A 25,369-nucleotide genomic window follows, 5' to 3' on the forward strand; every position below is an offset into this window, starting at 1 on the left:
AGGAATCTCCTAATCAGCAACAGAGCCCACAACATTCTCAGCAGCGTCCATCTCCTCCATCTAGACCTCAGAATGTTGCACATCAAGAAGAGGAAGAAATCGTTGAAAACGTAGAACCCGTAAGAACTCTTAAGCCTGGCTTTACTTATAAGCTTTACCGTGCTTTGAAGAGGGGTGGTACTCCTTTAAACTACATTGACGAATTTTTGAAAGAAAAAGGGTATTGAAATGAAACCTATTTTCTACGCCCGATGGAACGTTTGGGAATTGCCCCTACTTGTTCGGCGGAAGAGGCATTCGCAAATATCCCAACCGATCCACGTGTTGGAGGGCTGAGTCAACCAAATGGGAATGACGATGACAGGATGTACAGTCAGTTTAAACCGAGAATGGGTGTTGCAGCAAAAATCCAAAGCAAAAGGATAGACTTGTTTAGATCGAATGACCACAATCAACTATACTCTAAGTTGCTGAAGCATGGGGTGATAAACCCAAGAAGTGTGGATTTTGATTTTCTTGACTCTGTGAATGTCAATCTGCGGGAAAAATTCAGTCTTCTTCAACTTGAACAGTTTTGTTCTGAATCTACAGAAGCCTATGCTGAACTTACTGCTTATTTCTATTCGAATCTTAGTTTCTTGGATGCGAATATATTCTCTTTTAGTGTTCGAGATCAGGACCATGTGGTTGACATGAATACATTGGCTGATGTGATTGGGGTTGAAAGAGGGAGATATCAACCTATCAGTGTGTCTATTGCTCGTGCAACGTTGGAACTTGTTAAGGATCGAAGAACGGAAGACAAGATTTCCTATTCGAGGATGAATGCAACCAACATTCTACTTCACAAGATTGTGATTAACTGCCTCAAACCAAAATCTACTTCAAAGACCGATGTTTCAAACTCAGAGGCAAAGTTGATGTATGCCATCAACACTGGGAAAAAATTCTCTCTTCCACACACTATTATGTTCCACATGTATAGGGCAGTGGTGAAGGACAAAGGACAACTTCCTTATCCATCTCTTGTGACCAAGTTATTCAGACACTTAAATATTCAGCCTCCCCGAATTCTTTGTGGTCAAGCGTGCGATCAAATGGTGGTGGGACTGAAAATGGTCTCTAAAATGTGTCTCAAGGAACTCAACAAGGAGTTGGAGAAGTTCAAGGAGAAAACTCATGTCAAGACTCATCAAATATCTTCGGCTGCAAAAAGGAAAGGGAAGGAGCCCATGGTTGCTCCATCCAAGAAAAGAAGAGCTCTCATCATTGAGGATGAAGAGGATGAGGATGACTTTACCATTTCTGCAATAGCATTGAAGAACTTGAGTCGTTCTGCACCAGAATCAAAGGAGAGACAGGAAAAATACTCGGCTAAAGCAGAACAGAGGACTGGAGAAAGTGAAGATTTTGAGAAAGAAGTAGAGGAGAGAGATGTAGAGGAGGAAAGAATTGAAGAAGAAGAAGAAGAGGAGAGAGTAGAAAAAGAACATGAAGAACACTCTTCTTCACCTAAAGGCATGGAAACAGGGGGAGTTCCTAAGAAAAGAGGAACATCCTCAATCCCTGCCACAAGTGAAGGAGTAAGTCGCTCTTCAGCAGATCCAGAGAACATCTATGCCTCACAATTTCCTAAGGAGGGACACGATGTTTCATCGCCCAATCTGTGTGACAATGCTAATTTACTATCATCTGCTTATACATTGTCTGATCGTGCGGAAGCAAGTACTCAGACTAATAATTCAGCAAACTTTCGCAGAATTCTTGATGTTCTTTTGGAGATGAAAGGTCAAATCTATGCTCTTGGATGCAAACTTCAGAATATGCATAATGCAGAACAAGCTTCCTCAGTTTCTTTGAATGATCAACTCCAAGCCCTTGCTCTTCAAGTTCAGACAAATGCTAAGGGTGAAGAAGTAGCACAACTGAAGGAGGACTTAAAAAGGCTGGAAGGCATTGTTCAGTCAATGGGAGATTTTCAGCTTGTTCGTGTTCCCAAGCCATCTTAATTTCATTCTCTTTTCATCTCTACCTTTTTAATGATGACAAAAAGGGGGAGAGATATGCAGATTTGACTGTTTGGATTTAAAACTTTTTTGATTGACTTGATGTTTGTGTTTGGCTATTTGGATTTGGACTGGATTTGGAATTGACTGTTTGAACATCTGTTTATCTTAAGTATTATTGATATCTCATGGCCTTGTTCATAAGACTAACCTACTTTATGTGGATACAAATTCTAGTGTTATTACTAAGCCATTTATCTTTATGAGATATCCATATATGCTTGAGTAATATTTTGCAGGTCAAAGTTATCCAAATCTGCAGGAAAGTTTTGTCACCATCAAAAAGGGGGAGATTGTTGGAGAAAACTTCCTTGAGTGTTTTGAAGCTGATAAAATGTTTCCATTAGTCTAGTCTGAAGACTTGCAGACTCTTCCATTAAAGTCTGAAGACCTTCGGACTGCTAGACTCAAGACTCAAAGTCTATCCTCATTGACAGTTTCTAGACCATCGAATAAGACTTATCCAAAACTGGATGTTTCGTCAAGGATTTGACTTTATCGATTGGAGTAGATCTTCTGGTTGGATATAGCATGTCGGAATCCTTTGTTCTAATCAAGATTGATTTGGGAATCGTGGATTCGTTGATTGGCGAAGTATACTTGGAAGGTTCTATTTATGGAAACCAAGATCCTAATTGTATGGGCGGGCAGAATTGATGGGTTATCGTCATGTTCCTTAAATAGCTCGAAGATCTTCCTAATTGATTCTATCCAACGGATAAATTGGAAGAATTCCTTTGGTAAGTGCCAATGAGTATGATGGCATAAATGAGTATATAAGGAAGACGTTCTAGTTGTTTAGGTATGTGCGCGATAGAAGAATTCCAAAGTCTAAAGCTCCTTGTTCTTAGTCAATTAAGCTGTTAAGCGAAATCTTATACGCAAAAGAGAGTATATATCATTGAGAGACCTTGAAGAAGTGTAGTAGAGTCTCTACACTGTGGAATCAAAGAAGAGTCTAACTATAACAACTCTTTTGTTCATAGTGAAATCCAGCTAGTGGGCTGTTAGTATGGAAGAGTGGACGTAGGTTTGGATTAAGCCAAACAACTATAATCTATGTGTTCATATTCTCTTATCTACACTCTTTTACTTTGATCGTAATTCGTTTTGAGAATTTCCTTTTCATAATCTATTGTTGAGTAGCACTGCACATATCTCGCAAAATAGTTTTTGCACCTATTCACCCCCTCTAAGTGCTCATACTAGCTTTCACAATTTCGTCATTAGGTTAAATTGCATTGCATAAAGCATGATTCTCATTAAATAAGTGAAAAAAAAAAAAAAAAATTACGTGTTAATTAGAAATCATATCTATGACTGTTGATTTGAATTCTGATCTAACATCGCAGATGCTTTCGTTACCATGAGATTTGGGTATTAAATTGATGATTTGCGCACCCACATGATAACATTACATGTTAGGGAAGTAAATTGAAATTAATTCAAGCTGCTTGCCAAATATTTTTTCAAAATAAAAGAGAAAGGTACCGAAATGATGTTAGAGAAATCTGGCGTAATCAAGTTCCCGAACTCATAAATCTCTGGTTCGTAGGAGTAAAGTAAATCTCTCATTACTTTAATCAACCCACCGAAAAATAAATTAGTGGCGACTCCTGATTAAAAAATCATTTGCATGTTAAGGATTTGAACCTAAATTGTGAATTGATATAGGCTTGGGAAAGCCCGAGCTAAGTCTAGGCTTAGTAATCCATTAGCCAAACCTTAGGTGGTTCACCCGAAAATTTGGTCGCGACATACGGAAATATCAATTTAAAGTTTTTCAAGACAGGAAAAACAAATAATTTGAAAAAAAAAATGATCCAATTACTAGTTTGGGATTTTTGGCGATACTAACTCACCACAAATGCTTATCTTATATAAAACTGGTTACAGGAAAAAAAAAAAGAACAGAAAAAAAGCTTAGTGCAGACTAAGAGATAAAGAACACCAAGGGCACTTTCTTACAGTGGAGACAAAGGAAAGAAACTACAACATATATACTAAGGATGAGCACCTTTGACACATTAAAAAAAAAAAAAAAGGTTTATCGGTTGGATTCAGTCCCTTCAGTTCGGATACTCCCTCTAATTATGCAGAGACTGCATTATGCGATCTGGGTCATAGCAGCACCATATAAGAGAGAACAGAGCAGAAACAGCAGCATGGAAATTTTGGGGCGTCAGTCCCACTGCTTGCTCCCACAGCTGACTTGTGTAATCACTCCAACCACAGGACTTCTCGATCAGATCCTCCAGCTCAAGATAGATTCCTGTGTCATCCATTGCCAGTTCTTTTGCTTCTACATCCATCGCATCATCGCCCATGACCACGTTGTCTCCGAGGAGCTTCTCCGACATCTCATGGAAAACCGAAGGCAAATCTGACGGACTAGCTCCGGCCTTCTGATCAGGTGTCCGACCCTGCACAGCCCTGAAATCTCCGCCATCTATAGGAGGAGGCCATGGGTTGTGCATCTGAACGGTCTGAAAATCCACTGGCGCGACATTGTTCGGCCAAGACTCCATCTGTCCTGGATCATCGCCAACTCTTGGGCAATCAACGTTCGGGCTTTGAATCTTGTGATCCATTACTTCGAGCAAGCATTTGGTGGCTTCGCTATCGAGACTAAGCAATTTGTTCTTCTCGCTCGATTCACAAGCCTCTAATTCTCTCTTCTGCCTCCTCTCTTGGATTAAATGGACAAAGTTTGGGCTTTCGGTTGCTTTGGAGAGGAGGAATATTTGCCGACACCTGCACTTAGCATAGCGAATCCGCTCGGCGACCTGATTGATTTCATGCTGCGAGTGCTCCCACTCTTCTCTTAGTTTCAGGATCTCGGTCTTCAATACTTCCTGGTCCTTCTTAAGCATTTCAAGTTCAGCTTCCTTTCCAGCCTCTGGGTAATCCGAAGCAACAGTGCGACTCAATGTTTTCCGGCTGAGTTTGCATCTCCTCCTTATGTTCTTCAGCAAGTGCTTCTTTCCTTTCTGAAAACTCCAGTTCGCAAACTCCCATTGATCTGTGTCCATCTCCCTAAAACCCTGCGACATATCTTGGATCATGATGCATGAAGAATAGGAGGAAGCTGGGTTGAGTTTAAATTGAAACAGAAGTCCCAAAGAGGGTATGGACAAATTTAATGACTCGATATCAATCCGTCAACTTCATAAATACGAAGACAAAAGTGCAGAACTATGCTTTTGGTCTTGCCCAAAAAGGAGAAGTGTCAGAAGGCTTTACCAAAACGTCGGATAGAAACAAAGCGATGGCTCAAAGAGTCTCATCTCCAGCTGGAAAGTGCATAATGGAGCATCAACACAGTAGTGCATTTCTAATCCAAATGAAAATTTAACATTTGAGAAAAGCACTCAAACACAAATCCGGTGAGAAGATAAATCTTTAATGGATATCCTGACGTCTTGGTTGACATGGTAGTTTCTGCAAACTACCATAAAAAGCATCATCACTTGAATATGATGACGGGCCATTGGCCCCTGGCCGATGGATGCAAATTTTAGTGAACATGTGCCTCATGATCCATGATATTTCGCATAGAATCGATGTATCTCATCTGCCATTCCAAATTTCTTCGTTCCTCGTCCCCTAATCTAGGTAAAGCACAACTAATAACCGAGCAAGTGGGTAAAACTGAATCTCAACACAGGAGCAAAACGTGGCGAGTGGGTTCCCTTAGAACCTAGCTACTTTGCCCCGGGGACTATCCGTTGGGACAATGAGGAGTAGTTGGATGCCCCCAAGAGGATCACACTCTGAACTGCAAATAAGAAGAAGAAAAACAGCCGAAACAGAGGGAAAAATAAAAGACAGCTGAAACACAGTCAAACCAAAAAAAACATACAGACATTATACGCATTTGTATCAATAGGTGTTGAGCTGCCAAGGGGTAAGTTTCAAGCAAAAACATGGACAAAAAACACAATCCCGTTCGAAGGGAATACCCACGTAAGTGTTAAGCTGCCTGATGAAGCTGGAGAAATTGGAGGGCTTGAAGTATCGGGGCAGGAGCTGCTTCGAGAACTCGTGCGGGTTCCAAACCACGATGCTTTTCCGGCTGGAACCCCACGACACCACCGGGTCCGTACTCGGGTCCGACACCATCTCGTACGTCTTCTTCAGGAAGGGCGCCGGCCCCGCCTCCCCTAGCCCCTGCATCGGTCTCGCCACTTCGTCCGCCGCTGCCTGCAAGGAGCACGACGGCGATCCGGCGGCAGCGTCCCTTGGATCAGCAATGATCGCCACCTCCTCATCTTCCTCTTCCTCTTCGATCTTCACCACCTGCGCGGCCAGAGCCGGATGGGGTTCGGGCCGCGTCAGGCACGAACGCAAGAGCGGCCCGGCATCAATTTCGCCGTCGGCGATGGCTAATTTTGGGGACGGAACCGAATGGGGAAGCGACCCTAGGTCGCCGGGGACACCACCGCCAACAGCAGCAACGGACGCGACCTCTTCTCGCGACCTCGCGAAAGGTTCCGCCTTTTCTAGCTCAACACTCCACTCTCGAAAGAGAGTGTCGAAAAACGACGCGCACGGTTCATCGGTACGGCCCCCTCCGGGGGGTGCCGTCGTCATTTTGACCTCGAGTTCGAGGTCCCAAGGCGGAGATGGCATGAGAGAATTTCGAGCGAATGAATGCACATGGCGGGCGAATCTCCTATTTTGAGAGAGCGAGGGAGACGGGCCTCGAGACTGTCGAGTGTGTGAGTGACAGGGGGTAACGATTACGGACCGTTGGATCTGACACGGGATGCACCTGGTAGGAGGAGGGGGCGCCTTTTCGTCTCGTCGGTGGGTCCCGTGCGGGATGCCACGTTTCGATGTGCTGCTCGTCCATCTAAGCAAATTTTAGTTACGTTTCGATGTGCTGCTTGTCAATCTAAGCAAATTTTAGTTGGCTTGTGTGAACGCCGTTTTCATAGTCCATGGCATACGATGCATCGACCAGCGAATTGGAGCAGCCGGGATAGCGATGCTTTGCATAATTTTCCATGGCCTCCATCGGAAAAATATTGAGAGAGATGTACCATTTATATAATTGTCAAAACATATTGTTCGTGTTTGTGTCAACACGTTTTTAAATAATATTCATTTTCAAAAAAATAATCATATACATTATGAAAAGAATTTCAAACCTTTTCTTATCTAGCGATTAGAGCTTTTTATAATATAGGAAATAAAAAGGACGAGTGCCTTAAAAGTATTCACGAAGTATATTCTTTTATCATTGTCATAAGAGTTTTCAATAGAAACATTTGTTATCGTTTGGCAAGGATTAATGTAGGAAAAACATGTTGGGGAGCCAAATGTAACAAAGTTGTGTGAAAACTAAATCTTGAATTACAAGGATTCCGTGTCAAAAAATGTGAAAGAGAATTTATTACAAGTATAACAATGATGAATTTGCGAACTTCGGCATTTAAGGATAATTCCACGCAATATTTTAGGATTTCATGCAAAATATTTAGAAGAATAGCTCATTTTCCATCACAAAAGTCACTTCATCAATAACAATTGTGTTACACATGCCAAGGCAATAGTTACTGTCATACGTCGCATGACAAGAGAAAGATAATATTATCTAATCAATTCTTATCTTATTGCTTTCTCATTAAGTACATGAATAATTTTCTTTGGTTACTTATCTATTTTTAGATCCCTAATTTGGATTTCCTATCTATAAAAGTATTTCATATCGCTTGTTAATGGAGTTTCAATAGATGTCATACATGTGATTGTTCACCTATCAATTTTAACTTTTTAGGTTGAATTTTTTAATACGGTGTTAGAGGCGGGTTCTGCCGCAATTTATTTCACTTATACAAGTATCCCAGCGCTTGCCCATGGAGTTTAATGCACGTTGTATTCACATTGCGGGCCGCCTTTTATCGGTTTAAACTTTCGGCCGAGGCTTTTTTTTTTTTTTTTTTTTTGAAGTTGTCTACCGCATCGTCCGAGGTCAAAATGAATGACGAATGTCAGGTTGCTGAACTTTTATGTGGTCCGATGAAAGAGAGTGAGGGAGGGGGAGACGTATGAAGATGGGAGTGTAAGTTTGCCCCGTGAGCGAGCTCAAGAGGGTGCATTTGTAGGAGAACTAAAAGAAAAAAAAAGACCACAATGGTTGGGGGAAAGGAACAGTTGCAAAAGTTGTTGAATAGTGCGGCATGACTCTTGATAGCATTTGTTGAACTTCGCGGAAGTGTGATTATGATAAACACTTTCTTAATATTATTAAAAGTGCACTCAAGTGCACACTCATACTGTAGACATAACTCTATCTAACACTCACTGAGCTCTTTACTTTCCTCTCCACACTCTTCTCATGCCACACACTACACGCTACACACACCATCACTTCTTTACATGTCACGCACAACACCACAACACCACACTCTCTTACACCACTCCCTACTACACAAGACCGCTATCATTTTACACTCACGCACATTTTATACAACACTTTACACTCCACACACAAGGGGCAAGAGCCCTTATTTATTGGGTGTAAAGTCAGTCAGTTAACCTACTTCCACACCAAAATATCTCCTGTTGCAACCTCTCTTTTTCCATTGGGGAAAGGGAAGAAGTTTAGGGGTATTTGCCTAAACAGACGAACCAACGGCCTTAGATTAGGTGCGGGCTCTCCCAAGCTCATATCTTGCATGACATTGGATTTTGTATTTTAGTTCTTAACAACCTGAGTATTTCTAGGAGTCACCACTAACCTATTAGGGTCACCTAGAAACCAACCGAGACGCAGGAGTGTTGTCTCGACTCTTAGGTAATCAGAGATTTCTAGGGATGAGGACTTGTTTACATCAATGTTTCTATTAACGCCCTTACGGTACCATTAACTTGGGAGGTTGTTTATCTAAATCACTACACAATCTTGATTACAAATTATAATCCTTATCAAAGACGCTAAGTGTCCATGCAAACGTTTTTGTGGGGGCATTTTCCTTAATGTCTAGACTAATCCTAATCTAATCTAGAAAAAAAAAAACTTATACTTAAATTATCGAAAAGTGGTGACATAAGTAAATATCCAAGAAATTGAAATAACTTGAAAGAAAATGTGGAAAAGGAAAACCCAATACAAGTCGGATAAATAATATTACACAGCCTTATTATAACGCCCCGGGACAGGAGTGCCATGAGCGAAATGGGAATTTAAATATGCATGAAATTACTCTAGATAATTTTAATATATACAAAATGGATTTTTTTACAAAAATGGTTATAGAATACCAAAATAGCATTAAGTTAGGAAAACGACCTTATAAAATTAAGAAAATTGCATGAATATCATTTATGCCCTAATTTGATGCTATCCAACATTTTTTTTTATTTTTTTGAAATTTTTATATTTTTCCTTTTTCTTTTTTTATATATTTTTTAAAATTCCCTAGACCGGTCTATGCTTGATTTACATGAATATTAACTACTCAGAACATGAATATCACAAGAACCGAGCTCAAATCGACCTTTTCAAGATCGAAGCTTGGTTTGAGCATTTCGTCAAGCAATTGGTGTGCATCAACCCATCTCAAGCAGATTCCTTGAGCCTTGTTCGTGGCCTTCGATCACGACACATGAGCAATCTTATGTGAAACTAAAATATCAAGATTATACTACTACATGCAAAGAACAAGTTTAGCTAGAAATCACAGCCTAAAACACATAAGAACCAGACTGAAATCAGCTTCCAATATGCAGGTTTAAGCTGTTTTTGCGAATCTAAGTTTGAACCCATGTCAAATAAACATGTTGCATGCCCAAATTCAAGCCTCGACACTCATTACATGTAGGATCCATAGGAAACATCACTTCATCTGCATAAAAATAGATAACATTTACTTTTAAATGTAACAAACATCGCAGAAAATGATCAACCGAGCAATCGAAATGAACTCTCCAAGAAGCATACATGCATGACCTACACTGACCAACCATGTCTCAAGTTATAGACGATCTCATGATTCACACGGGGGTTTAAAGACTAAACCAGACTAACCTAAACAACATTTATACTCTCATATAACATTCATCAAACTCACGAATACAAGTAATCAATGAAAATGGGCATAACAAATCAAACAAGACTCTTGAAGAGACTTCCAACACTTAGAAAGATTCCAGCCTCAGAAATCAATTTTCTGGACTGGTTTTCCTCTTGATTTGTCATAGTTGAAACATGATCAAAATTGACAAAAAAATACATCTAGGATTCTTACCTTGCTTTGTAGTTTCTTTTGCAAGTGGCTCTCAGCCGAGGAAACCAAGAAATTATCCTCTGGAAACACAGGGAAGTTGGCTCCTTCAAATTGGAAAATAAGATCTACAAGGAAAGAACTGACAATGAAAGTTTTTTGTTGGTCCCAAAACCGGACTCCAGGACTTCTTTTGTTGCCCAACTTTTTTGTGACATCCTAAATTTCAGGTTCTGTTTTCGATTGAATAAGTTGGGCTTTTCATCGACGCACCTATAGTTCTTTTCCCAGAGCTGATCACTTACGGGATAACTAGTTTACCAGGTGAAGCCGTTAAGGAATCTAAACGCAATAGACTTGAGAATTCGACCAAGAATCGGCTGTTCAATCGTGCTAATCTGCAAGGGTCATTACGGCACAATTAAAAATCGATCAGAGACTGGAGATAGGTCAATTCGACAGAACCATGTAATTAAGTATGGGTGATTCCACCTAATTGCATAATTCTTGTCGATCGACACTAGATCGATTTTTCTGCCGTTTTGGTACCTCGTATCTGTATATGAAATATCGAGATTTTCACGACAACCGAGAGTCACCAATGAGTCGAAGATGCATGTTGTGGATCAAAAATGATCGACCACGGGTCATCGCACTAAAAATTCCTAAAAGCTACCCGGTAGATTAGGTCACGCTAAAATCGTGCTCGGTTGAAATTAACAGCAAATTTGAACCTGATTTCAGAAATTGAAAGTTCTGTTGTGTCACAATTTATTTTAGAAACGTCGACTCATCCTCCGAAGATTATTCTGCAGACTGAGATTTTTGGCGGAAATTCAAAGTAAGGTTAAATTGAACCGGGAAAATTCGAGGGACCGTTTTTTAGCGCACCCATGGCCGTCAAATTGGTTCAATTGATGAGGAAAAATGTTGAATGGAATGATGGCACCTTGGTTGGAATTATGGATGTCAAATTGAATCCAATTAGAAGAGAATTAAAGGGGAATTGAATGAATTGGAGGCCAAAATGTACAAAATTCGTAGGCTTTGTGGGGTGCAACATTTGGGACACCTTGAGAAGCTTGTTGGGGAAGATTGGAGGGCTAGGGGCTGCTATGGATGAAGCTGAAGTGGTGGGGGCAGCCACTTGAGTGTGTGGGCATGTGTTGAAGGCTTAAGAGGCCATTTGGGGTCCCCCTTTAGCAGCCACCATCTTCTTCCTCCTTGCTCCTCAATTTCTCCATTGTTGAAGCCTTTTGAGAGCTTGAGAGAACCAGAGAAACCTGCCCTCACGTCTCTCTCTCTCCCCTCTTCAGCCCCAAGGAATTCGCAACCCTTTCCTCCCCTTTTTTCCTTCCTTCCTGTTTTTGCTCCAGCTGACCTTTTGCCAAAAACTTGAGTTAAAAGTTGACTTCCCGTGAGAATCAGCCTTCGTGCCACCCACCATCGCACTCAGAAGGCCTAAACCATTCAAGAGGACCCGGCTACTCGCCAAACGAAGCCGCCGGCCGACCTGCCCGTCGATCGAAAGAAACCGTTCGCCGGTCCGTTGATCCGCCTGGCAGCCTACACTGCTTTGCCTGTTTCGCCCGTTTCGCCCGTTTTGCCCGTTTCAATCATTCCTCCCATTTCAACCCAACATCCACCCATCCCAGCCACTAACAAGTCCCCCTTGACCCCCAAGTGCCGCCGATCGCCGGCCAACCCCTCGCTAGAGCTCCGGCCAAGCCCGTTTAGCTCTGTTTCTTCTTCGGCAATGCAATTTTCTAGAGTTGCATTGTTGATGCTATTATGAGCTTAGGACCACCTTGGATCATCATGGTAGAGGCTCCCAAGTGTAGCCTCCGTCATCGCCACTGCGTCCGTGTCTTTAGCCCATTTAACGGGTGAGTTTAGCTCATAATCCTTTGATTAGTGCCTAAACTTGCTTAGGGTTGGTTTAGTTAGATTTAATTCTAGTTTAGGTGATTTAATTAAGTTGTATTAGTCCTAAGATAGGTGGTTAGATGAATGGTTAAGATTAGTTTAGCGTAATCTCGCTTTGTTTGCTTAATGTGGCTTATGTGTTTAATTAAGCATGTTTAGCTTTAATTGATTGGTGGTTTACTTTAATTATTGTTTTAATGATTTATGAATTTAATTTATTATTTATTTAATTTTGAAAATTTACTGTTCACACGACATTGTTCACAAATACTGTTTACGTGCACTGTTCACGCAGTACTGTTCACAGAGTACTGCTCACGCGCACTATTCACGTGCACTGTTCATCCAAAATGTGAAAAGTGTCTAAATTCATATGTTTTAAATCTTATGAAGTGAATGGATGTGTAAATGCATGAGCATCCGCATGAATCGAGTAATTTTCACAAAAAGGGAATAATGGATTGTCCGAGGGACATTGGAAGTGAACCGCTTTTAAGATAAAGGGGAGTTGTGGTGGTATGTTTACGTGATCGTTAAGTTGAATCCGTCACCCGCTGTGTGCCGGGTAGATCGTGCTTGTGTGGCGGTAATCAATTGGAACGCATGATAAGTCATGCCTGTGTGACCGTATTTCTATGTGTCGAGTATCATGCCTGTGTGCCGTAATTAATTGGAATGCATGAGTGGGTCATATTGTTTATGGCACGCACGCATGAACTGATAACGTGCAGGGTGTGACGCGACTCGTATGTGATTGATAAACTGCATCATCCAATGGTCATGTGTATTGCGTGTATCATGCTGAGATTCAACGTGCAGGGTATGGCATACCGGGTAAGGTTGCATGTGAATTGATTTGTTGGTTGTTAGTCTTGCTTTACTTGTGGGGTGGCTCTAAAGAGATACCCCGAGTCAAGTTGGTGTACTAATCGGGGCTTAGGGCGTGAACTCGCTGAGATTTATATCTCACCCTGTCGTGGGCTCATCATTTTCAAGTCCTTAGATGGCAATTGTGGATGAACCGAAACTCCGGAGTCTGTGGAGGTGGAGACCGAAGGATCGGCGAACGTGTCTGACTAGTTGGTCATAGGACAGTCCCTTTTTTGTTGAGCCGGTCTTTTGTAGACAACCTAGTACTATATATAAACCTATGTGTTTATAAAAGGCTTGTTTTGGTTATGAATTGTTTCATGCTTTCCTATCCCAATGCTATGTGGTGTCAGGGGATTTGTTTCGCTTCCACATGCGCAATAAAATGAATGGGTACCACCACTTGCGGTGGCTCAGTTGGATAAGCACTCCCGTGACGTCTACTCAAGACGGAGGAGTTTGAATCCCACGGGTCGCACGGGATCTTAAGTGCAACATCGGGGTGGTGAGTCCTCCACTAGCGTCGCTCCAAGGTTTACCCGCCGGCTGCTGGCTGTACAGGGTTCCCTGGGTATCCAAAAAAAAAAAAAAATGAATGGGTCGGCGGCGCGTCTGAAATATCACTTTCTATTGAGCAAGGAAGGGGATGTGCGCGCCCTCGAGATTCGGGACGTGACATCCCCGAGTCTTTCACTTTTCTCAAACAAAAAAAAAAAAACACTCGCTTTCCCTCATCCGTGACCAACTAGGCTCAACAACACCTAGAAAAATTTTCAAACTTTCCTGGCCTGTCAGGAGGGTATTTTTTAGGGGGCTTTAGGAGACCTTCCCGATATCCATTTGGGGCGTGTGACCTATAGTTGGAAAGATCTTTGAGTGATGTTTCAATCTCTAGTTTGAGGTTTTGACTAATTTTGAATGGAAGTATGTGAAAATTTCATTTTTCTCTCCAACGGTTAGTCTAAAATTTTCTAGGTTTTGCTTTTCTTAAATTGCTCATGGTGGTGTCTTTGGAGAACGATTATGAGCCTCTTCTCTTGCTTCTTCTCTCCTACCTTTCATCCCCTAAAAGACCTTACTTTATAGATCTTATCTACCAAATTAAGCCATCTTTTGGTCGGTCTTTGCCTTGCCTACTAAGCCTGTCAATTGAGTTAGTTCACTTACTTTCTGACTTAGTCAATTTTTTTTTTTACTTTTGCAACTTTTGATGTGCAGATTTTGCTACGATTTTCACGTGCCTTCATCAGCTTATGCCTGTCCAATTTTCGTCCACTTGCACTCCTAATTATAGTCTTCTATCATGTAGAGAGATCAGGCTAATCAGGCAGCTGAGGAGGATATGGTGGGGCCACAAATTTATTTACTCATCAGCTCCGAATTGAGACCAAATCGTGGGTTAGGTTTTGGTAGCTTGTTTGAGTACTTTAATCTATCAATTTGGCTGCAATTTTTGCTCAATTAGCAAGCTTATGTATAGCAATTTAAGATCTTCACTAGTCTTCACAATTGTCCATGTCCAATTTTGCAAGAAAGTCCTTCAAAGATGGCTATTTTCTTGTCCGAGAATATCCAATTCAATGCAATTTGGTCCTTTTGGTTCGATTTAGTTAATTCAACCTATCTCAAGTTTAATTTCAACTTAATTGGGGGCCAATATGATGATTAAAGGGCTTGGGCAAAATTTTGTAAAATTTGCAAATTGGTCCCTCGACTTTGGAAATTGCATTTTGGCTCCAACTTGCTATTTTAATTCCAATCTGACCCCCCAGACTTAACTAGCCACATTCAGATTATTAGCTCCAACTTTTTTTCTTTTTTTCTTTTTTCTTTTTTTATTTTTTGAATTTTTTTTTTCAAGAAAATAAATGCATTTAAAAACTATACTAAATGCCTAGGTAAACTATATACAAGAATTTGACAAAAAAAAATATTTTTATGGAAAAACAAGTTTCCATTTTTCAAAAATGATTTTTGGGCAAAAATTTAGGTGTCAACATCTCCTCCTATTATTATTTTATTGCAACTTGCCAACCCATTTGTCAACAATTGCAGTTACTTGTTAGACAAGGAAATTGACTGAAGAGTTAAGTGTTGCGGCTGTGAAATCTGGAGAAAAATCTAGAAGAGTATAGAGAGAGAGAAAGACGGTGCCTATTCAACAAAAGTTGTTCCTCCTTCTTATGAAATTTGCCAAGATTTGGGAGAAGGGAGATGGACTATTGTGCAGCAGTACAAGTTTTGATGTACTTTAAACATGTGTTATCGACATGTGGACAAATCATTGTTTACTTTTGTTGCCATCTCAATCTGTCTTTACTTGCATTCTTGCCTGGACATGACAACCAAAAGCCTTGGAGTACTATGATTACTTATATGGTCATTGGGCTTGCTTAAAACACATGAACAATCGTCCTAAAGGTGAATTGGAAACAAGGCCAAAGCAAACACTACTATAGGCAGCTAAACCGACTGCAGAGCCCATCCTTCATTCTCATGAGTGTTTAGTATTTGTTGATCTATCTTGAGGCCAAGATTAGAAAGACGCAAAAAATAGAGAAAGAGTGATTAAGAGCTTGTTTGGTAATCGGCTAAACAGTGTCTGATTACATTCTTTTGTTCCCTGAAATAAAATAAAAAAGAATAAAAAAATCGTTTTGTAACTTTTTTGTTCTCGGAAATAGATTTGGAATAGAATCAAAAAGTAAAAAAAAAAGTTACTTCTTTGTTCCCTGGAACAACTTCATAATCAAGACTATTTTCTTCTTTTCATTTTTATTTTCTTTGTTTCCTTTTCTTCTTCTTCTTTCTCATTTTGCTAGTCACTCAGCCTCATCGGGCCACTTCAAGTTTGTCGTCACTTGGCCATGTCGAGATCGACCTCAGGGTAGCCTGGCAAGGCTCCTCGTCGGTGGTTGGGCGAGCTCGACCTCGCCAGATCTGGGAGAGGTCAAGCTTCGCCCAGCCAAGGCGAGGCTCGGGCTGACGAGGCTTAGCCTTGCCCGAGGTCACCGGCCTTGGTATGGCCTGTCGTTGGCCATGGCCAAGGTCAGCAACCAGCTAAAGGAAGAAGAAGAAGAAGAATAAGATGGAAAGAAAAAAAAATGTAATAAAATTATTAAAAAATTAAAACAAATTCTAAGTCACAAAAGAATTTGAGAGTCTTATCAAACACATTTCTTTTTAGAGAATGGAAACTTTGGACAGTTACCAAATGCCTTCAAATGTTCATAAACTCGTATGAGAAAAAAAATCAGAGAAAAAAAAAAAACCTTTTCTTAGCAGAAATTGTTCATGTGAATAAAATGGTTACCAAATAGGCCCTAAGTTTTTTTATAACTAATATATAATAACCTCATAGTACTAAATTTGTGCAATTTCCAGCAAAAAGATTGGGCTAACTTGAAAATTCTAGTTCTCTGTTTAAAGCCTTTCTTTGTTCTTTGGGTTCTCTTTCTTAAGCTTGGTCTAGAAGTGAATATTTTCTAGAAAAGAACATCCCCGAACTATCTTTGTGAGGAAAAGATGGAAGATGATCACATAATCTGAGGGTAAAGGAAAACACAACAAGATGATCACAAAATCTGAATGCAAAGGAAAGTACAACAGCAAGTTTATTTTCGCTATGAGGAAAGACATGGTTAAACCCACTCGAAAAGGTATTAATATAATACCCAATCCAAGTCACAAGAAAGCTAATTTCAAATCATAGTGTACTAATTAGGAGTCCGAAAATCTTTCCTTCCTTTTGAGGCTTCAAACCTGAGAACTTTTAAGCTTCATATTCAAATTTAGAAAATCAACGCTTTTCTTATCCTTGTCATCTAGTTGATTACCTTGTTTGTACACCAGATGCACCTAAAAGCTTCTTAGGGCTCAAATGATAACGACACAAAATTTCTCCCCCACGGGTGTCAGCGGACGATAGTAGCAGGCGTCGGTGACTAGTGAAAGGGTGGGCGGTGATGGATGGCAGGTGGCGAATGGTGGGCGGGCGGCTGATAGTGAGGGCGAGTGATGAGAAGAGTTTTTATTTCTCATTTTTGTTCCAAAAATAGAGAAGTAGAAAATTTTTACATCTCATTTCTATTTTGAACCTATTTCTACACAAAAAATTTGTTCCAGAAATAGAAAAATGACATTGTCTTATTAAATGGATTTATGTTCTAAATTTATTTCTGGAATAGAAAAATAGTTATGGAATAGAAATATAATGGCTATCACACATGCCCTTATAGTCCCCTTCGATGCCTGAAATAGTATAGTAAATTGACTACAATGATTTAGCAATTTCATGTCCTATCCCCACATCATTCGCCGTGGAATGTATAAAAGCCATATGTGGTCAAACTCCAATGAGCAAAAACTATCTACACATATGGCTTTCTTCAATAAGTTTCTTGACTAATGTTATTGAATGCAAGATAAGTGATGGACCAATTTTGAGGGTTCTTGAAGAGGAGGGAGGCGCCACTTTAGAGGGAAAGGGGAGAGCAAACATAGTTAGCTATCTAGTTAGTCAAACTAAGCTTATATGTCTTAGATGGAGGCAATAATTAACCTATCTTGAGACTTGGAGGGAAAGTTAGCCAAGATTAATACTCGAGATGACACTTGGATGGATAAGAGGCAATCTTGCAAATCAACCCCGAAGAGTCATCATTAGTCATAATTACAAATCCAATAATTGAGCTTCTCTTGTAAGAGTTTAGGATAACTATTCTTCCTCTTTCTTTCTTCTTCCCCAATCTCACCCATCTCTCTCCATCTCTCTTTTTCCCTCACTCGCCCTCCTCTCCGCTCGCCGCCGCTCGCCGTCAATGCTATGAGCCGCCATGAGCTGTCCGGTGTCCGCCGTCCACTGCCTTCGCCACTGCTGTTGTTTCTCATTCCGATTTCGTAAGTAGATCCCCTAATCGTTAGATAGGCATTGTGTCGTGCAGTTTTAACATGGGTTTTACTCTTACTTATACTTGTTCAAGTAAGATGTTTCTTATTTTCATAGAATTGACTCGTATAATTTTGTATGGTTTGCTTGTGTGTTTGGAAGCACGCCCCAGGCTGTGAATGGGTTTCACCCGGTTCGAATCAGTGTCAACGCATATCGGAACGAACCTTATTTAGCAGGTCAGTATTAAGGTGTACCGATCCAAGCCCTTGCTTGGTATAGGTTGGGGTCTTGATCGGTCGATTCGGGCTACGAACCTTGTGTGGTGCTAGACACGATGTATAGTTTCGTAAGTAGATCCCCTAATCATTGGATAGGGTGTTGCGTTGCGTAGTCCAGACATGAGTTCTATTCTTGTAGTGCTTGCAGGAGTTCGCTATTGCTTGCTTGTTGTTGCTTCAACTCACGTGGGTTGTTTGTGTACTAATTTTGTATGGTTTGCTATGTTATTGCTTGCGTACGAGGTTTGGAAATGAGTCAGGTTCGTGTCACGTGCTTGTTGTGCTTGCGAGGAGATGATATTGTTTATTAACACGATTACTCATATATTAGTCTTGAAAGCATGCCCCGAGTTTCGAAAATAGGTCTCGTTAGTCTTGAACATGCGTGGAATGCACGACGGACTGGGTTTCTCTTAGTTCGATGTTATTGAGGCGTAACATTTTTTAATCAAGTTTGGCCTAGATCGATGCTTAAACATATCGGACCAAACCATGGTTTTTGACTCGTGCTCGGCATATTTTAACGATACGGTCCCAATAAGTCATAACACACACTTTGCATGGCACGTCTTTGAGGCCTCTTGCATTTGTTTATACTAAAAATAAGAATCGGTTTGTGTGCTTGCTTGTATGACCACACGAGAGATTAAGTCGTCATCAATGGATTTTAGGATAATACTCAATGGATTTTGAATGCCGTCCGCGAATGGAATTCGGGATGAAGCCTGATGGATTTCAAATCATTTATGGGCCATGCCTTACGAGGCGGGACGATGCCCGATGAATTCCAAAGGAACTGATGCATTTCTGTTATGTGATGTAATAATTGGAAGTTCGTGTGATTTATTATGGATGCCGTGTGCATGGTTTATGGAATATCATTTGCTTCTCGATCATGTTGTATTTTTAGGCACTTAAGAGTCACCTGCATATTTTAAATGCTATTATTTAGCATATGCTATTATTTAGGCCTTGAGATTCACGTGCATATTTTATATGCTAATATTTCGGTCTTGAGACTCACGTGCATATTTTATATGCCATTATTTAATCTTGGTCATGCTTGTTTTATAAGTAATCGAGGATTCTTGCGTGTCTTAATCAAGGTAAAATAAGTGTTTTGTTATTGATTTGCTATTGACATTTTTAGCATTAAGAATCGCATGTTTCCGATACGAGGCATCCGCCTATGCGAGGATTAGGCAATTTACTTATTGAGTTTTCAACTCATGTATTATTGCTTCTCCCTTTTTTCAGGCCCATAGATATGGTTACCCCACCTATTGGCTTTAATATGCCTGTAGAAGTGAAAGTGAACTTGTTGGACATAGTAGATGGTAGTAACGATGCTATGTATAGGAGACATACCACCACAATATCGGTGGACGAGGGTGTAGGGCATTTGGTTCCTCATCGGTTCAAAGCTTGGTATGTCTGGTTCGATGTGGATAACTTTGGACTCCTTTGAGGGTATGACGGACTACCTTACGGTCTCGACGGATCCTCATTGGATCCCATGATGTCGAATTCGTTGGATGACACGGTGACCGACTTTGACATTGAGCCGTAAGGACGTTGGCCTAACTGTGGGGATACCACCTTGTAGAGGAGTTAGGACTAACTCCTATACCTTTTGATGTAATCGAAAATGGCCCCAATTAAAGGGGCTCGTGAATATAACTTTTGAGTCTAGTGATGCATAATATAAGAAGTAAGTTTGGCCCAAGGGGTGTCGCCGTCTTGTCACATTTATCTTTCGATTAAGCACATGTAGAAGCATTCAACTATATCACCCAACATATATAAACATACTTCTTATATTATGTATCACTAGAATAAAAGTTATATTTATAAGCCCGTTTAGTTGGGGCCGTTTTCGATTACATCAAAAGGAATAGGGTTAATCCTAACTCCTCTACGAGGATGGCGTCAAAAGATGGTATCCTTATAGTTAGGCCGACGTCCTTATGACTCGGGATTGGAGTCAGTCATCAATCCAAAATAGTCCCTATCGAACTAGATATACTAAGTCTCGAACCGATGAGGAACCAAATGTTCTACACCCTCGTCCACCCACACCATGGTGATACGTCTCCTATTCACGGCATCGTTACTACCATCTACTATGTCCAACAAGTCCACTTTTATTTCCATGGGCACACGAAAGCGAATGGGTAAGGTAGCCATACTTACGAGCCTGAAAAAGAGGGAAACAATAACAAACGAGTTGAAAACTCAATAAATAAATCATCTAATCCTCATATAGATGGATGCCTCGTATCGGAAATATGCGATTCATGATGCTAAAAACGTCGATGGTAAATCAATAGCAAAACATTTTCTTTACCTTGGTTAAGACATGCGAGAATCATCAACTACTTATAAAACAAGTATGATCAAAATCAAATAATGGCATGTAAAATATGCACGTGAATCAAGGCCAAAATAATAGCACATAAAATATGCACGTGACTCTCAAGGCCCAAATAATAACATATAAAATATATACATGACTCTCAAGACCCAAAAAATAACATGCAAATATGCACGTGCCAAATAATAGCATCTCTAAATAATAATAATAATAATAATAATAATAGCATCTAAATTATGCACGTGACTCTCAAGTGCCTAAAAATGCAACATGATCAACAACCAAATGATATTTCTTAAACCATAATAAATCACATGAACTTTCAATTATTACATCACATAACTCAATTGTATCGATTTTTTAGGAATCCACCGAATATGGTCCTGCCCATCCATTGGTGACAGTATCCAAAATCCATCGGGTTTCGTCCCGAATTCCATTTGTGGAAGGCATCTGAATTCTATTGGACATCGTCTGAAATCCATCGGTGACAGCTTAGTCCCTTGTGTGATCATACGTACAAATAAGCACACAAATCGATTCTTATCTTTAGTATAAGTAAATGCAAGAGGCCTTACAGGCGTGCCATGCAAAGTGTGTGTTATGACTTATCAAGACTGTTTCGTTAAAATATAACGAGCACGGGTCAAGAACCATGGTTTGATCCGATACGTTTGAGCACCGTCCTAGGCCAAATTTGATTTGAAAACGTTACGCCTAAATAACGTCAAACCTAGAGAGACCCAGTCCGTTGTGCATGTCACGCACGTTCCAGACCAACGAGACCTCTTTCCAAAACTTGGAACGTGCTTTCAAGCGTAGACAATAATATATGAGCAAACCGTGTCAATAAATAGTAACATCTTCTTGCAAGCACAACAAACACGTGACATGAACCCGATTCATTTCCGAACCTCGTACGCAAATGAGTAAACCATACAAAATTAGTACATGAGCAACCTATGTGAGTTTAAGCAATTACAAGAAAGCACTAGCGAACTCCTATAGACACGACAAGAATATAACTCATGTCCGAACTACGCAACGCAACACCCTATTCAACGATTAGGGGATCTACTTACGAAACCGTACATCGCACCGGGCACAGCACAGGGTTTGTAGCTCGAATCAATTGGTCAACGCCTTGGATCGATACGCCTCACTATCAACCAACCAAGTGAGGTTTGTTCTGATACGCCTCGACACTAATCCAAACCAAGCGAGACCTATCCATAACCCGTGACATGCTTCCGGACACACGAGTGAACTGTACGAAATTGCACACGAGCCAACTCTATGAGGATAAGAAACATCCTACTCGAACAAGTACAAGTGATAGTAGAACTCATATCCGAACCATGCAACACAACGCCCTATCTAACGATTAGGGGATCTACTTACAAAAATGGAACGAGAAACAATGGTGGTGGCGAAAGTAGTAAACCGCCGACAGCTCATGGCGGCTCACGATGTTGTCGGCGAGTGGTGGCAACAGTGAGCAGTGGCAATGGCAGCGAACGGTGGCGGGCGGAGAGATCGAGAGAGAGAGAGGGTAGGTGAGAGAGAGAGAGAGAGAGAGAGAGAGAGAGAGAGATATGGGTGATCTTAGGAAAGAAGAAAGAGAGAATAGTTATCCTAGGCTCTTATAAGAGAAACTCAATTATTGGATTTGTAATTATGACTAACAATGACTGTTCTTGGCTTGATTTGCAAGATTACCTCTTATCCATCCAAGTGTCATCTTAAAGATTAATCTTGGCTAACCTACCCTCCAAGGCAAACTTACCCTCCAAGTCTCAAGATAAGTTAATCATTGCCTCCATCTAGGAACACATAAACTTAGTTGGACTAATTAGATGGCTAACTAAGTTTGCTCTCCCCTTCCCCCTCTAAAGTGGTGCCTCTCCCTTCTTTAAGAACTCTCAAAATTTGTCTCTTACTTATCTTGCATTCAAGAAGGTCATCTAATGGCCAACTTGATGAGCAAGTCTCATACTAGGGCAATCATGGCCCTAAAGTCCTAATTGGGGCACGTAAGTAATGACTCATTAAATGACATTAATGGACAAGCTTCCAAAACTGATGATGAAGTTTGTCCTAAGCAAGACAATTGGTTTCCCAAGTTCTTCTCCCTTTGGACGTGTGGCTCTCCTCCTTTCCTCCAATAATTGCTCACTTTCAATTGCCTCGAATTCAAAAGGACAAAAGATAATTATGAGGATTAGCTAAATGTCATCTTAACTGGACATGAATATCTTGCAATTACCCATGATCGACACTTGTAATTGGATCGAGGCTTGTGGCTAAATTTCAATCGGAAGTGGCCCTAACGTGGCCTATACAGATTGGGCGGCCTTGGGGCATCGCTCGTGCAGCTAGACTTGGACTGGATCTAGCACCCTTCTGGGGTCCTACTCATGACCCATGATTGATTCGAAACCAATTCATATTTGAGCCTAGTCAATTCATGGATGACCTTCGGTTATTATGTAATCATGCGGGATCAATCGACTTATCTTGGTACACTGCTGTATGGAATCGGTTTAGGGTCGTTGGTGATCCACATAGTGATCGTGCGGAACCACCCGCAACTGATCACATATACTAGAGTCGAATCAATCTATAACAGTCTGCTAGTCGATCTGTGACAATGCGCGGTCGTCTCACATCGATTCTTATGGTCGAGCTATCTATCCATGATCTAGTACTCAAGTTGAGCATATCCCTGATCATTAATTGCCTTTCCTAATAGGCTAGTTGACTCATGAGTGATCCTTGAATCGACTCATGGACTAATCCCGTTATTGGCGTACCGACCTTTAGACCACCCCTAGCGTCCAAGATAGGTGTTTGAATCAAGGATGTCACAGAGAGAGAGAGAGAGAGAGAGAGAGAGAGAGAGAGAGAGAGAGAGAGAGAGAGAGAGAGAGAGAGAGAGAGAGAGAGAGAGAGAGAGAGAGAGAGACTTCAATTGAGAGCATATCGCAATTGCTGGAGCATTGATCTTGAATGAGCTTATGACAGCTTGAGAAGTTAATTCATTTGAGCTAAGGTGATTCATTTGGATTATATCATAACATGTATGATAAGTCTGCACATGATTCCAACAATTCACAATCTTTTACAAATAAAGATGGTAAGTTTAGCGGGAGAGCTAGAATTTCTTGAAGCTGCTTGCAATGAGCCAAACAAAGCTGCTACAACTTAGTATATTTATCAATGCTTGCAAGAAAGCTAACAAATTTGTTAGCTAACAGATCTTAAATTGTCATCGAGGACATGCAATGAAGATTTTTCAAGAAATTAACCTCTGATAAGCTACATCTTTGGACATCCAAGTAAATTATGCTTGGAAGGGCTAATTGGATAGAGAAATTAATATAATTACTTGATACCCACGAACATTTCGGGAACTTGCTAAGTTGTGGGCAACCATCAACGAAGATGTACTCAAGATGTTGTTGTAGCATCCGAAAATTATGTAATATTCGAAAATTCGTATTATAATAATGATACTTAAATTATGAGCTAAGTATTATTTGCCTTGGTATTCGAACGAACATGTGGAAACTTTAATCGAATCGTAAATTTCACGGGACGTGAAGGGTAATTTCCATAAACATAAATCATCTTGAGTCCAACGTGTGAATTGAATTATATGTGTGCTAATAGTAGAATGGTATTAATTAAATTATTATCGTCTTAATAGTTGATTGTTAATATTAATTGTGTAAGTTTTAGTTAATTGATAATATTAGTGAATAATTTATATTAATAATGCTAGAAGAAGAAGATTACCTTCTGCTTATTACATTTCCCCTTGCAAAATTTATTAATTAAAATTAGAAGTGCCACATGCTCCTGTACGAAGTTTTGCATGGCCATATGTTCTTATCTTATGAGGCTAATTTCTCTTGCACCTAAAGTAAGTGATGATTATTTCAAAATGACTTATTTTCTTCTTGTATTTCCCTTGGCCACGTGCAAGAGCCTTGCCTCGCGTTTGTGCCACATCAAGCTGAAGATTAGCATGTACATTTACACCTAGCAATGAAAGAAATCAAATTATCTTAATTAATTTTAACAAAACTCCTTCTATATTGTCAAAGAACCCATTTTCGTTCCCCCCAAAATTCAAACAGAAACTTGCATGTGTTATTTTCACTTTTAATCTAAGAAATAGAGATCAAAACTTTATATTCAAGAGCTATTAAGGTGGTGAAGGCAATCGGTAGTTAGTGATTTGTGATTATGTCGAGGTAAGCGAAATTTCTAGTTGGTTCAATCTCCTTAAAACTTTAGCCTGGTTTGGTTGGTTAAATGGTGAAACCTTGATGTGTATGTATGGGTATGGTGATTATTAAGTGGTCCTGATAATCTCTTGCAAATTTATTCAGCTTCATTCTGTTTCATCTTGGACAGTCAGAATCTACTTCTTCTGCTTTTTTGTGCTTCATTATGGATAGTTAGAATCTGGTCATTTGGCCATGTTTATCTTGATAACCCATTACATGTTCGTTCTGCTTCTTTCTATTTCATTCTGGATAGTTAGAATTTGGTTATTATGTCATATTTATCTTGATGACCCATTATATGTTCGTTTTGCTTCTTTCTACTTCATTCTTGGCAGTTAGAATCTGGTCGTTCTGCCATACTTACCTCAATGACCTATTACATGTCCGTTCTGCTTCTTTCTACTAGAATTTTACTAGTCAGAATTTGTTTGTTTCACT

The 25,369-nt window shown here is 40.2% G+C and overlaps 2 protein-coding genes and 1 long non-coding RNA gene across 5 annotated transcripts; 1 reads left to right on the forward strand and 2 right to left on the reverse strand.

Annotated features, from left to right (window-relative positions):
- Positions 1–3,948: 3,948 nt before the first annotated feature.
- Positions 3,949–6,720, reverse strand: LOC104440173 (heat shock factor protein HSF30). Its single transcript, XM_010053144.3, has 2 exons — positions 6,033–6,720; positions 3,949–5,110 (listed from the first exon to the last, which is right to left on the reverse strand). The coding sequence occupies exons 1-2, from the start codon at positions 6,696–6,698 to the stop codon at positions 4,154–4,156; spliced, it is 1,623 nt and encodes a 540-aa protein (XP_010051446.2). The 5' UTR covers positions 6,699–6,720; the 3' UTR covers positions 3,949–4,153.
- An 11,119-nt stretch (positions 6,721–17,839) lies between these two features.
- LOC108958749 lies at positions 17,840–19,985 on the forward strand. Of its 2 annotated transcripts, none has more exons than XR_001986119.2 (3): positions 17,840–17,992; positions 18,144–18,220; positions 19,520–19,985. XR_001986119.2 is itself a non-coding variant. In XM_018871438.2 (3 exons), exons 1-3 carry the CDS (start codon positions 17,929–17,931, stop codon positions 19,728–19,730), a joined length of 342 nt encoding a protein of 113 aa, XP_018726983.1. In that variant the 5' UTR covers positions 17,840–17,928; the 3' UTR covers positions 19,731–19,985. The 2 variants fall into 2 exon arrangements, 1 of the variants encoding a protein (XP_018726983.1); XM_018871438.2 differs by having other exon boundaries at positions 18,154–18,220.
- A 76-nt stretch (positions 19,986–20,061) lies between these two features.
- Positions 20,062–22,230, reverse strand: LOC120291371. Of its 2 annotated transcripts, none has more exons than XR_005549380.1 (2): positions 22,038–22,230; positions 20,062–20,459 (listed from the first exon to the last, which is right to left on the reverse strand). It is a non-coding gene; the product is annotated as an uncharacterized LOC120291371 (long non-coding RNA). The 2 variants fall into 2 exon arrangements; XR_005549379.1 differs by having other exon boundaries at positions 20,062–21,138.
- Positions 22,231–25,369: the final 3,139 nt, after the last annotated feature.

Source organism: Eucalyptus grandis, chromosome 3 (assembly GCF_016545825.1).
Source record: "Eucalyptus grandis isolate ANBG69807.140 chromosome 3, ASM1654582v1, whole genome shotgun sequence".
In the NCBI taxonomy this organism is placed as follows: Eukaryota; Viridiplantae; Streptophyta; class Magnoliopsida; order Myrtales; family Myrtaceae; genus Eucalyptus; species Eucalyptus grandis.

What these genes read in the sequence shown, in the direction of transcription:
- LOC104440173 (XM_010053144.3), bottom strand. Translation starts at nt 6,698, where the DNA reads ATGCCATCTCCGCCTTGGGACCTCGAACTCGAGGTCAAAATGACGACG. An exon ending in TCAGGCAGCTTAACACTTAC is followed by an intron (nt 5,111 to 6,032) that starts GTGGGTATTCCC and finishes GATATGTCGCAG; the next exon opens with GGTTTTAGGGAGATGGACAC.
- LOC108958749 (XM_018871438.2), top strand. Translation starts at nt 17,929, where the DNA reads ATGAGCTGTCCGGTGTCCGCCGTCCACTGCCTTCGCCACTGCTGTTGT. An exon ending in TTGTTTCTCATTCCGATTTC is followed by an intron (nt 17,993 to 18,153) that starts GTAAGTAGATCC and finishes AGCACGCCCCAG; the next exon opens with GCTGTGAATGGGTTTCACCC. An exon ending in GAACGAACCTTATTTAGCAG is followed by an intron (nt 18,221 to 19,519) that starts GTCAGTATTAAG and finishes CCCTTTTTTCAG; the next exon opens with GCCCATAGATATGGTTACCC.